This window comes from Lipotes vexillifer, unplaced genomic scaffold, assembly GCF_000442215.2.
Source record: "Lipotes vexillifer unplaced genomic scaffold, Lipotes_vexillifer_v1.1 scaffold655, whole genome shotgun sequence".
NCBI classification, from domain to species: domain Eukaryota; kingdom Metazoa; phylum Chordata; class Mammalia; order Artiodactyla; family Lipotidae; genus Lipotes; species Lipotes vexillifer.
Window position 1 is genome coordinate 2,859,906 of NW_006788208.1, and position 14,039 is coordinate 2,873,944.

General features: G+C 37.9%; 1 protein-coding gene across 4 annotated transcripts in view; it reads right to left on the minus strand.

Annotated features, from left to right (window-relative positions):
• PCCA (propionyl-CoA carboxylase subunit alpha) overlaps window positions 1–14,039 on the minus strand; it is a 362,003-nt gene that overhangs the window by 75,945 nt on the left and 272,019 nt on the right. For all 4 annotated transcript variants that reach the window (XR_457051.1, XM_007461534.1, XM_007461535.1 and 1 more), the window contains one exon: window positions 5,120–5,218. Coding sequence is in view for 3 of the 4 variants with exons in the window: in XM_007461534.1 (XP_007461596.1) it covers window positions 5,120–5,218 (99 nt within the window). In the remaining variant the exon portion in view is untranslated. The remainder of the gene's footprint in view (window positions 1–5,119; window positions 5,219–14,039) is intronic.

Consider the following 14,039-nt stretch of genomic DNA (forward strand, 5'->3'; position numbering starts at 1 on the left):
TAGTGCTGGCGCAACTGGTTACCCATATTTAAAAAACTAAACCCGGATCTTTCTTAACTCACACCATATGCAATACTCAATCCCAGAAGGATTAAGGGTTGAAATGTGAAAAAGCACAACATAAAAGGTTTAAAAGAAAATCGAGCCAAGTATCTTTATGAGCTTGAGAGTAGAAGAGGATTGTTTAAACAAATACAAAATACACAAACCATAAAGGAAAAGACTGAAAATTCTCATATGAAATCTCAGATTTAAAACTTCACTCGTATAACTTAAAAAGGGAAAAATACAAGCTACAAACTGGGAGAAGTTGTTTGTAACACATATAACTGACAGAGGGTCAGGACACACAATATGAAGAACATTTATGAACCAGTAAGAAAAAGACAAACAATCCAATAAAAAATTGGGCAAAATCCACAAACAGGTATTTTGCAGAAGAGAAAACAGGACTGTCAATAAATATATATATTTTTTTTATTTTTATTTATTTATTTATTTATTATTATTTTTTTTTCTTGCTTTATGGGGGCCTCTCACTGTTGTGGCCTCTCCCATTTGCGGAGCACAGGCTCCGGACGCGCAGGCTCAGCGGCCATGGCTCACGGGCCCAGCCGCTCCGCGGCATGTGGGATCCTCCCGAAACGGGGCACGAACCCGCGTCTCCTGCATCGGCAGGCGGACTCTCAAGCACTGCGCCACCAGGGAAGCCCAATAAATATATTTTTAAAATGCTCATTGTCATTACTAATCAGGGAAATATAGTATACATTAAAACCACTGAGAGAGATTATTTAAACCCACCAGTCAGGAAAAACTTAAGTCACTTGGATACCAAGGGTTCATAGGACATGAAGAAAAACTGCTAAGGGCACAGATTCCTGGCTTCAAATTCTGGCTCTTCCATTTACTAGCAGGATGCCTTGGGCAAGCAATTTAGCCTCTGTAAGCCTCAGTTTCTCCAACTACAAAATGAGAAATAATACTAGCACATATTTTATTGACTTGCTGTGAGGATTAAATAAATTAATGCCAAGAAGTGCTTAGAAGAGTCAGTGCCCGGCAATAGCAAGAATACAATAAAGTCAGCTTGTTGTTCATACTGCTAATGTCACTGTCTTCATCACTACTGGTAGCATGTAAATTGGTACAACCGCGTAGGGAAAACCATTCGGCAACACCGTGTAGGGTTAAGGGTGCGTATTCCCTAAACCCAGCCATTCTACTGGATATTCCTTGAAGAAACACTTATTTCAAGAGGAAACACGTAGTAGAAAAACGTTCACAGAAGCATTGTTTGTGGTAACAAAATAAATAATACAAATGTCTACCTAGGGGAAAAAGAATAAACAAATTGTGGTAATTAACATGATTTAATAACATATAGCATGGAAATAAACTAAACTACATTCATTAACATAGACCAAACTCCCAAACATAACACTGGAGGAAAAAGCAACTTAGAGAAGCATAGAGAGTATGGTCCCATTTATATCAAGTTCAAGAACACAAGTAACTAAATAATACATTGTTTACAGTTTTACTCTATATGTAAATATCCATAAGGAAAAGGAAGTGCTAAGTTTAAAAATCGGGATGGTGGTTACCTCTGGGGGCAGGAGGAAGGAGGATTTACTCAGGGGATGCACAGAGGAAAGTCAATAGCATTGGTAAGGTTTCCTTATTTAATTTGGATGGTGGGTAAACAGACTCATTAAGTTATTCTTTACCTCTTATAAGACTAATACATGTTAGTGTATATAAACTGTTTCAATAATAAAAAGTTTAAATGTATATACAAAAATCCAAGGAAAAAAGAACAGCAGTTATTACTGTAAAATCGCTTTTGAAAAACACCTGTGGTAATATCCATCCCATAGTTCTTCTCTGAATTTACCATAAACAAGGGCAAGAGAAATACAAACAAACACATTTTCATAGCTATTTGCTTGGAGGTAATGAGCTGAAACTCTTGGGCAATGCAGCCCAGGAAGTCAGCATAGAGACAAAAGGAGTTAGGAATAAACACTGAAGATCTATCCATGCTTCAGGGCAGGTGCAAGAGAAATCAACAAAGATCACTGTGAGGCCACCAGTTCTTTCTGTCCCGTGATTCTTTCAGACCCCTTCCTCATACAGTGCTCTTCATCACGACTGTTGCTAATATTTTCCAGGAAGAATGATTTCCCATTTTTCTGATACCTCCTAATTCCTCTCTTTGCCTCCAATCTCACTCTTCTTCAATCCATTTTCCACAATGGAACCGAAAAAAGCTCTTTCTAAACTCCAATTCTGTTCACACCATCACTTCCTTAGTTATAACTCTTCCATGGGTCCCGCTGGCCTAAGAATAAAGCAGAATCTATACTATGTAACTGACAAGTCTTCAAATGACTTGGCTCCTACTTAAGTCATTTTGCTCATCACTTCCAGCTTATCTTCTGATTACAAAAGGTTAAAGCAGTGGTTCTCAAACTGTGGCCCCTACAGCATCAGCACTACCTAGGAACTTAGAAATGCATGCCTAGCCCAGACCTACTAAATCAGAGTAAACTCTGCAGGTGGGTCCAACAATCTGAGTTTTAACAATCTTCCACTTGATTCTGAAGCACACTAAATAAAGTCTGAGCAGCATTGGTTTACAGCACAAATGAGAGGTAAACTAGTACCCGAAGAACTCTGTGGGAAAATTGAAAAGTACTGTACAGCATAGTGGTTAGAAGCACACAGCCCGGGGTCACAGTGCCAGGATTCAAATTTCTGCTCAGCTTCTCCCTGGTACTGTAATCGCGGGGAAATTACTTAGCCTGCCTTAGCATAGTGTAGTGGCTGACAGATCCTACAGCAAGGCTGCTTGGATTTCAATCTTGGCTCTATCCCCCATTAGCTATGTGACCCTGAGCAAGTCACCTACTATCTCTGAGCCTCAGCTACCTCATTTACAAAAGTATAAATAATAGCACCTGCTTCATATAGTTGTTGTGAAGATGAAATGAGTTAATATACGTACTTTGCTTAGAACTGTACCTGATACACATTAAGCACTGTTTATTATTATTATAATTATTATTAATTTCACAGGGACCACATTATATTTTGGAGATAGAGAGTCAACACAGTGCTAAAGCCTACAGAGAGTAAGTAAAACTCACCTGTTCTGATGAGGAAAAATTTTCCTCATCTTTTATTACGGAAGTGACTTTTTCTTTTTTTTTTCCCCCAGTATACCATTCATCTCTCTGAGTTTACTTTTTTCCAATGACGGAGCACTTAACTGGAAGCAGTGACCTCCTCCAAAGAGTCACGGGGTCTGCCTTGAGGGCCATTTGTTTCATAATAATACTCCTTTTTTAAGCAAAGCACTTATAAGAATGAAAAGGGATTTACTGAGCATTATCCCTATGCTAGTGAAAATATTTCTGGGGATAATTCCAAATACATACCCAGTGTTAATTTACCTAGAAACTCCACATGTAAAAGTGCTATTAAGACACCCATCTGCACAGTCATTAAGAACACTGAAAATAACATGATACAAAGATTTGGAAAGTAGAACTCTGTATCTCTCTCCTCACTACCAAGAGGTCCTACTGTGTCCCCCAGACCAAAACACATGAATGTCAGCCACAGTACATCCAGTGCAGAGTATATTCTATTAACATAAACAAGTGTAACAAAACCATGTTTTCTGAAGACATACTAACTGGATCTCAGTGATATGAAATTATGCAGTGAAATTTTTCCAAGGGTCTCCAAGTGTTTAACCTCATACTTAGAACATGAAAGAAAATATGAGAGAGAGAAAATATACTGGAGCAAGTCACAAAACCAAAGTCAAAATAAGGGCTCATTACTGAGAGTTCAATGCTTCTTGTGACCATAAAGGTAATACACTAATTGAACCCTGAAAATCAGTTTTGTCATTAATATGTATTGAGATTCTGGAATCCTCTGTCCCACAGTTTCTAACAGAAGTATATATGAACCTGGTGTACAGTAACCTTTAAACGTGATTTTCTTGATTTCTCTAGGCTTAAAAAATCAGTTTCCTGTGTAAAATCAACTTAAGGGAATGTGAAAAGATTTTCATAGAAAAGAAAAAAGAATGAGCATTTAATGCTATGGAGAGTTTAGGATTTTTATCTGCATGCGATAGCCACATGTTCTGTGCTGTTTTGTTTTGCTTTTCCTGGACCTCAACTATGTGGTGAGGTAAAGGAATTTTGGCAGAACCTCTTTTCATGATTTTCTCCTTTCAAATGAAGGACACTGCTTACAAAGAACATTCAATCAACTCTGGATTTCAAGGCACCTCCTCAATACAACAGATTTTATATTGGGGGGAAAAGAAACGTTAACAAATTAAGATTACTTAATTTTTAAAAGGCATTGAGGGACTTCCCCGGTGGTGCAGTGGTTAAGAATCCGCCTGCCAATGCAGGGGACACGGGTTTGAGCTCTGGTCCAGGAAGATCCCACATGCCGCGGAGCAACGAAGCCCGTGCGCCACAACTACTGAGCCTGTGCCCTAGAGCCCACGAGCCACAACTGCTGAGCCCGTGTGCCACAACTACTGCAGCCTGCATGCCTAGAGCCTGTGCTCCAGAACAAGAGAAGCCACCACAATGAGAAGCCCACGCGCCACAACTAGAGAAAGCCCAAAACTAAATTAATTAATTAATTAATTAATTTTAAAAGGCATTGATGTGCTATGGCAAGTCAACCTGAACAGCTCTGCTTCTGCTGATATAATACCACACAATTTCAATTACAGAGGAAAGAAAGGTAACAAAGTCAGTCATATTTTACAACTAAAAACCCACAACGGCAAAGAAAACTGCTAATCTTCCGATATTTTTAGAAAAGCACGCAGGATGCTTTATAACAAAGTATAATATATAACCTTCCCAGACTGCCTGAAAAAGGAACACATTGATTCCTCAGAAAAGGACTTAACTCAAGATCCTCTAAAATAAGAAAAAATGTTTTCAACTACAAAATGTATAAAGTGGATATAATGTAGGTTTTCCATACTCTACCTTTAAGTATTAACCACACAGGTATTGGTAAGGATTCTGGACTTGATGGAGCCCTCTAAGTACCTCACCAGAACATTTACCTGTATCATCCTCTGAGTGCCATCAACGTTGACAGACAATAAGGGTGAAGCCAGGTTCCACGCGCCGGTCACATTTAGTTTCGACTCATCAACTTCCACCTGTTGTGACACCAAATAAGACTGTTACCATGAAGAAAGACAGAAAACTGATCTCAAGTTCACTGCTGCATACAAAGCAGCAGCCATTTTAAACAGATGGCTCCCCAAACAACCTGTCATGTTTACTGCTCTCACCATGAAAGACAGGGTCCAGTGAGAGTCTTCTCAGCCATCTCTGGGGAGAGGTGAGGACCTGGGCACAGCTGCCTCTGGGTACTGAGGTTTCAAGTGATTTCCAGTAAGTAACAAGCAGCCTTCTAAGTCTAACCCTATCCGGCGTGCTACATTTACTGCAATTAGACGAGTAATGCATATAAATGCCAGTGACATTTTGCGACCCACACAACAGGGCTTGCACATAATATCCTCTCCAAGGACCGACAAAGAACTTTTTCTGTGTTAATTTTAATGAAGGACTATGCATTGTTATCTTAATTAAACAGAAGCTTTAATTAGGCAAAAGTTTTTGGCGTTGAATATCAAAAGTCTATTTGAACTTTGCAAACTTCTGTCCTATTTTTGTCCATCATAAATGACTGATTTCATCCAGTCACCACTCATGAAGTTACCCCCAAAAGCCCATTACCTTTTAAAACAGATATTCTTAACAGAAAAATTTTATTATCCAAATAAATAAAAGTAATTGAAAGAAAAAAACCCTCAAAGCTAACTTAAAAGTACCATTCCTTACTTCTTCCTTTTCATTCACTCATTTGCTAACTCTTCAATGTGAGAAGTAAGCGAAAATAACACTACTTTAAGTCTACAGTAAACAACCTAACAAGGAGAGATTTAAGTTTCCTGAAGTTTCAAAATAAACCTGTGGCACAGCCAAGATACATGATCCCTAACAATTCTTTCACTATCAATTCTCTTAAAAGATACTCACTCACTATAATCAAAGACACACAGACTTAACACTGTTTAGAAGAATACGTGTGTACCTATATATTTAGATGTATATGTTTGGATAGGTATTTATGTATATATATTTCCGCAAAGATATGTTATTGGCTATGTACTGAAGTATCAGTAGGACATATATCACACACTGGCTTGCGTTTCTGGGTTTAGTGGCCTCTCTGTACCCACAGTACAATCCAGTTACATGGAAGAAAAAACAATGGCTTTGGAAACACACTGACTTGGGTCTCACTTGACACTGCTGCTTTATCAAGTGTAAGCTGTTTACTAAATTGTAGTATTTAACCTCTCTGAGCTTCAGTTCCCAAACCATAACACAGTAAAAATAGCTATCTGAGAAGGGGGTGCTCTAAAGATTAAATAAGTTAACATATGAAAGTCTCTACCAATATGCTTGTCATGGTATGTCCTAAATATTTTCTCTCTTCCCCTGTCTCTAGTAATTTTACTGTCTTACCTTTAAACTAGTTTTAAAAATAAGGTCAGATAATCATACTATCTCATAGATTACTTACTATTAAAATACTACATGATAAAGATCTGAGAAGCAGAAAAGGCTATAGTTTTTAAAGCAGCACTGATACACTTTAAATGATCCTATTTAGCCCTTGCCCCCCAAATTAAGTATCTCCTTATGCAATGAAAGATTTCCAAAAGAAGCTCTTAGCAGGTAGAGTTTTACAAATATTAAATGCTAAAAAGAGCTTCTAAAACTGAAATATTGCTTTAAAATGTTTCTAAATTTAAAAGTTTAAAAAAGCTCAATAATCAATTATAAAAGTTTTATTTGTTAAAAAAAAAGTTAGAGGTTGTAAAGAAAGGTTTTGAATGATAATCATTTAAAATTTGTTATCTGATATTAATTTCCAATCAACAGGGCTGACAATGAAACCGTAATTGCTATCTTTGGGGCACATGAAGGGGAACTGAGGAAAGACTCTAATCTACTCAAATCATGTTAGAGGAAGAACCAAGTTGTTACACCCTGAAATAAACCATTTTTATGAATGTCAAAACAAATTGTGATATATCCATATGGTAGAATATTAGTTGGCAATTTAAAAAGGATGAAATACTAACACATGCTACAACACAGATGAACCTTGAAAACATGGTAACTGCAAGAAGACAGTCACAGAGGACCACAAATTATATAGTTCCACTTATAGGAAATCCAGAATAGAAAAATCTGGAAGAAACAGGAAGCAAACTAGCAGCTGTGTTAAGCAGGAGTCGGGAGGGGAATGGACTCGGGCGGGGAGGTTGAGAGGTGATGGCTATGGGTAATAGGCTTTCTTGTTGGACATGATGAAACTGTTCGAAAACTGACTGTGGTGATGGTGGCACAACTCCGTGAATATACTACACTCTAATGAATTATACTCAAACAGGTAAATTACACGGTATGTGAATTATATCTCAATAAAGCTGTTAAAAAATAAGTAACAAATGAAAACATGGAGGGTAGACTTTATTTTTTCAAAAACCAGAAGCATTACTTTATGAGAAATTATAGAAGACCTAAAAAATGGAGACATAGGGCTTCCCTGATGGCACAGTGGTTGAGAGTCCGCCTGCCGCTGCAGGGGACACAGGTTCGTGCCCTGGTCCGGAAAGATCCCACATGCCGCGGAGCGGCTGGGCCCGCGAGCCATGGCCGCAGATCCTGCGCGTCCGGAGCCTGTGCTCCGCAACGGGAGAGGCCAAAACAGTGAGAGGCCCGCGTACCGCCAAAAAAAGAAATGGAGACATATATCATGTTCATGAATTAGAAGAGTTTTAGTGCTATTAAGATATAATTTCTCTTCTGAATTGATCCATATATTCAATGTAATTCCAATCGAAATCACAGTAGACTTTTTTTTGGTAGAATTGATAAGCTGATTCTAAAATATATACAGAAAAGCAAAGGATATAGGATAGTGAAGACAATTTTGAAAAATAAGCAAATGTGGAGAACTCATGCCACTTGATTTTAAGACTTCTCATAAAGCCACAGTAATCAAGACACTGGTGTAAGAACAGACATATTCATTAATAGAACAAAATTGAGAGTTCAGAGACCCACATATAAATGCCTAGTTGACTTTCAAAAAAGGTGCCAAGATATTAAATAAAGTATAGTTTATCAACAACAATTGAACATTCATATTTAAAAAAATAAACCCTGGTCCTTACCCCATACCATTAAAAAGAAAAATCATTTCAAAACAATTAAAACTAAATGCAGGGCTTCCCTGGTGGCGCAGTGGTTGAGAGTCCGCCTGCCGATGCAGGGGACACGGGTTTGTGCCCCGGTCTGGGAGGATCCCACATGCTGCGGAGCAGCTGGGCCCGTGAGCCATGGTCGCTGAGCATGCGCGTCCGGAGCCTGTGCTCCGCAACGGGAGAGGCCACAACAAGAGGCCTGCGTACGGCCAAAAAAAAAACCAAACTAACTAAATGCAAAGCCTAAAACTATAAAACTTTTGGAAAACATGAGAGAAAATCTTTATGACTTAGGGCCAGGCAAAGATTTCTTAGGATACAAAAAATGCAAATCTTACGAGAAAAAACAGATGAATTTAACTTCATCAAAATTGAAAACTTCTGTTTGAAAGACACTTTTAAGAAAAGTCAAGCCACAGGTTGTGAAAAAATATATGCAAAATAATGGACTTGTACCCAAAATATATAAAGAACTTATAACGCAAAAACAAAACCAACTCTTTTTTTTTTAATGGACGAAAGATTTGAATAGACACTGCATCAAAGGTGACGGATGACAAGCACACGAAAAGATGCTCAAAATAATGGAATGGTCATTAGGGAAAGGCAAATTAAAGTTATAATGAAACAGTGTTCCACATCCACTAGAGTGGCTAAAATTAAACAGAGTGGTAATGCTAGGAGCTGGTAAACACTGGAGCAACTGAAACTTTCATACATTGCTGGCAGGGATGCAAAATAGTAGACCCTCTTTAAAAAAACGAGAATTGAAAGGCCACGTACACACAAAGACCTATAAATGAAAGCTCATAGAAGCTTGTTTATGATAACAGAATATATAGAGCAGAATGTTTACATCAGCCTCAAACTGGAAAAACCCCAAAAGTCCAAATGAACTGAATAATGGATAAACAAATACGGTATATCCACACAATGATCTGTAACTAGCAATAAGAATTTCAAAAACATTATGCTAAGTGAAAGAAGGCTGACACAAAAGAATACACACTGTGTGATCCCATGTATACGACATTATATGGCAGAAATCAGACCAGCGGTTGGTAGGAGCCAAGGGTAGGAGGGTGACTGACTAGGAAGGGGCATGAGAAAAATTTGGGGGGTGATGGAAATGTCCTAAATCTTGATATTGGTGATTACACAACTATATATTTTGTCAAAACTCAACCAAACCACACAATTAAAAAGAGTAAATTTTATACAGATTATACCTCAATAAATCTGACTCTTAAAAAATGAAAACATAAGGAAAAAACATACCTCTTCAAAAACTGAAAACAATATTTTTGAACTACCTTTGATTTATCTTCCCTTCCTGATAAATCGATTTCTCTCCCTGTATCCTCTGCTACTGGATGAGTGGACGTGACTGTTACCTTGGCAAGAAGGACAGAACGCAAGATCCTTCCAGACAGAAACATGAAAATTAAATTATATGAAGGAAAGACAGAAGATGGAGAGATCACAGTAGCCCCATTTCCTCTTTTTCATGGATCCTTGGGAACAGGTATGGGGTGGCAGTAGAGAGAGATGGTATTCTGACTGGTATCAAGTACCCTAAAAATATCTGGGCTACAGGTCTACTTCTGGAACACAGTGGGAATAACAATATAGCACTGATGGAGAAACAGGCTGGAAAGATGACCCCAGTACATCATAGTAGTAGGAATCTAAAAGTTTCTACCTGTCCTACTGAGATGACTAGAGAGAGTCTGGGTCAGGATAAAGACCACATAGAACTGGAGACTCCATGACTGAAGGCAAATAGTAACCAGGACCACGGGTAGCAAAAGCCTCTTTTTTTTTTTTTTTTTTTAACATCTTTATTGGAGTATAATTGCTTTACAATGGTGTGTTAGTTTCTGTTTTACAACAAAATGAATCAGTTATATATATACATATGCTCTTATATCTCTTCCCTCTTGCATCTCCCTCCCTCCCACCCTCCCTATCCCACCCCTCCAGGCGGTCACAAAGCACCGAGCTGATCTCCCTGTGCTATGCGGCTGCTTCCCACTAGCTATCTACCTTACATTTGGTAGTGTATATATGTCCATGACTCTCTCTCGCTTTGTCACAGCTTACCCTTCCCCCTCCCCATATCCTCAAGTCCATTCTCTGGTAGGTCTGTGTCTTTATTCCTGTCTTACCCCTAGGTTCTTCATGACATTTTTTTTTTCTTAGATTCCATATATATGTGTTAGCATACGGTATTTGTCTCTCTCTTTCTGACTTACTTCACTCTGTATGACAGACTCTAGGTCTATCCACCTCATTACAAATAGCTCAATTTCGTTTCTTTTTAGAAGCCTCTTTGATGACAAACAGGATCAACAGTCACCGGTCCAGGTCCTTTTGCAGCAAAGCCTTGCAAGGACACTGTGGGTCTGAGTTCTCTGTCCCACCTCCATGGTTATGAGACCAATGTGACCACATCCCCAGAGGCCCCTCTCATATTCACCCAGAATCCACACCTTAGTGGAAGGCGGAGGGAGAGGAAGAAACCTGAAGTACTATAGTACCTGAAAGAAACTAGTTAAACCAAAAGAGACCAACATCCTGATTATTAGCAAGTTTTTCTTCCTCCTCGCCCCCTACTAAAGATCATATGTGATAAAAAAAAAAACAACTACATTTCCTTATACACCTGGTAAGTAATGAGTCTAAATTTGCAACTTCACTATATAACTGAAGGGATAAGCTCCAAATCCTAAGCTATGAAACATATCTGCAAATTTTAAATGAGGGAAGAGAACATGCCGAAAGCCATCACATGCCTTGTCAGGCCTCAAGCAATAAACAGATTTCTAAACAACAAAAACAAACAACAAAACAAAACTCCCATAGTTCTGAACAGTAGATGCAATGATTCTACTGATGCTATCATTAGATGAGTGGAAGATAGATGTAAGTATAAGCCATAGGAGAGGTAGGGAATGTCTCTTTAAACCACAGTTTAATAGGCATACCACTGAAGAATTCTTGTTACTATGCCATACATATTGTTTACACCTAACTCTTCAGCCAAGGGGACTGAAGCAGCAGATGCAGAGTGTTAAGTGGCATTTCACTATTACGACACTGAGAACCTGACATAAAGAACGATCCTATCTTTTCAATGCCAAAACTAATGAGAAATGAAATCTAGGACAAAGGAAATAACAGATATGGTGAGAGGGTATTAGGGTAACAAGCCTGACAAGGAAAAGCTGTAGGCTGCCCATGCTTATAACCAACCACTTACCTTATTGCAACATAAATAATAATCAGAAAACAATCAATACTGAATCTTTGCATACAATTCTCAAAAAAAAATTTGTCAAAGGAAAAAGGTAAATAAAGAGCATGTAACACAAGAACTCCTCAAAGAAACACAGGAAGAGTTCAGATAAATAATTCTCCAAAGTCTCAAAGACAACCATAGGAAACGTGACCCTTCTTTAAAAAAATGAGCTCAAAGAAGAAAAACAAAGGTTCAAAGAAGAGACTGAACAACAACAGAAGGAAATGAAAATCAAGCTGGCAGAACTCAGAAAAAAATGAAGAGAAAAATAACATTATAGAGATAAAAGCCACATTAAGAAGCACTAAAAATAGAATAAATGTGACTAAAAAGAAAGAAAAGGACATACAGAAATCATATAAAACAAAGTGGAAAAGACCAACAATTTATAGAGAAGACAACAGGTATGGAGGAGGGAGAAATGGGATCCAAAGTATACACAAATTCTCCTTCGAAAATGCTATAAAGAAAGAACAGGGAATTCCCTGGCAGTCCAGAGGTTAGGACTCAGTGCTTTCACTGCTGAGGGCCTGGGTTCAATCCCTGGTTGGGAGAACTAAGATCCCACAAGCTGCGTGGCACAGCCCAAAAAAAAAGGAAAGAAAGAAAGAAGAGTAAATGTAGATTCATTTAGGGTAAAGCTTTGCAAAATAAATAAAACCTTGAATTTGTAGATCAATGATGGTTATGGAACATTAAGTAAGAATAAAGAAAGAATTATGTGGCTATTTAGGCAAAAATAAGAAATCATGCACAAGCAAGGGAAAAACTCAGGTCAGCGTAACTTCTCAAGAGCAACACTGATACAGAAGACCACAGAGCAATGTGGTATAAGTACGAAAAAAAGAAAATGTTGCCCCCCAACATTCTCTTTTTATACCCAGCCAAGCTGTCCTTAAAGTGCATCATATAAACATAACCTGCAGCATATAAGAACCTAGTGCCCCTTCTTTAAAAATGAGGCATCTCTATACATACTGATATGAAACCATACCCAAGAAAATACAGAATACTATATAAAATATACTATCATTTATTAAGGAAAAACCCTTTAAGTGTGTGTTTTAAATGCATAGAATATCGCTGGACAAATGTATAAGAGAAGCAGAGTGGCTGAGGGACAGGGATGGAAGGGAAGCTTGCTTTTCACTGCAAACCCACTCCTACTTTTTGAATTTTATATATGTATAGAATTGTATATGTATATATTTTATAACAATTTTTTAAGTGAGGAGAAGTGTAAGTGCCTAATTCCTCTTTCATTATAGCATACAATCAATACCTACTTTAGATCTTTCACTAACAGCACACAATAAATAGTAGCTGTTGTTTTAAAACTTCATTTTGGTTAACAGAGCAACACTCTTTTCAATTTCTCTGGTTGTAGATTTACTGATTTCATCTACGACACCCAAGCTGACAAGACATTTCAGACAATCTCTCTTTCTCAACTCTCATTCTCATCTGAAAATGAGGGAGTTAAACCAGCAATGGTGAAGAACTCCTCTAGGTCTCAAATTCTACAGTTTGATGGTTGCAATGCAAGCCCTTTTATTTAAGATATATTTAGAGAGTTAATTTCTGATATGGCAAATTCTAATACACTAAAGGGATTTTTGTTTTGCTCAAAGACCTCTGTTTGAGGTTGGAAGTTTTTAAGATTCTTCCTTTAACAGGCAATAAAAGTTAACAAATTAAGCAAAATTCAGTGTAGGGATAAGAGAGACCAAGAGTGAAGTGACAAATGACATAAAACTCTGGGGCTCAAATAAAATTTCACACCTTTCAAGGCAGACGATATTGTGGAACTGTTCTAGCACCATGAAAACACTATAATATTTTAAATTATTTTAAAACTCTGTATTTAAAAAACAATCCAAAGACTCAACATCTCTATTTAGAAACACTAACTCAAACATAAAGTTAGTCTTTAAACAAGCATAGGACTCAAGTGTACAACTTTACACTAATTACCATCTAATACTGACCCACACTCTTGGCAGATGACCTCTTCTCTTTGCCAAAACTGAAGCCATGAGACGTTGAGACATAAGTCCTCTTATTTTCATGCATCATCAACCATCTTCTTTCCTCTACTGACATTCACACACTGGCCGCTTCCCCTCTGTTCTCAAGCACACACAGGATTCCCGTATTTTCAAAGCATGTGCACTTGGCGCACTATGCCCTCCAACCACCAAATTATTTATTCTCCTCTTCTCTCTGACAGGTTCTAGAATAAGTTGCTCTGTACCTACTGTCTTACCACATACCTTTCCCCTTAACCTTCTACAATCTGGCTGCTGAAACTGTATTCTGAAAGGTCACAAATCTTCAGCAATTTTTATACTCTCTTCTTATCCTCATTACTCTTTACTTCTCAGCAGG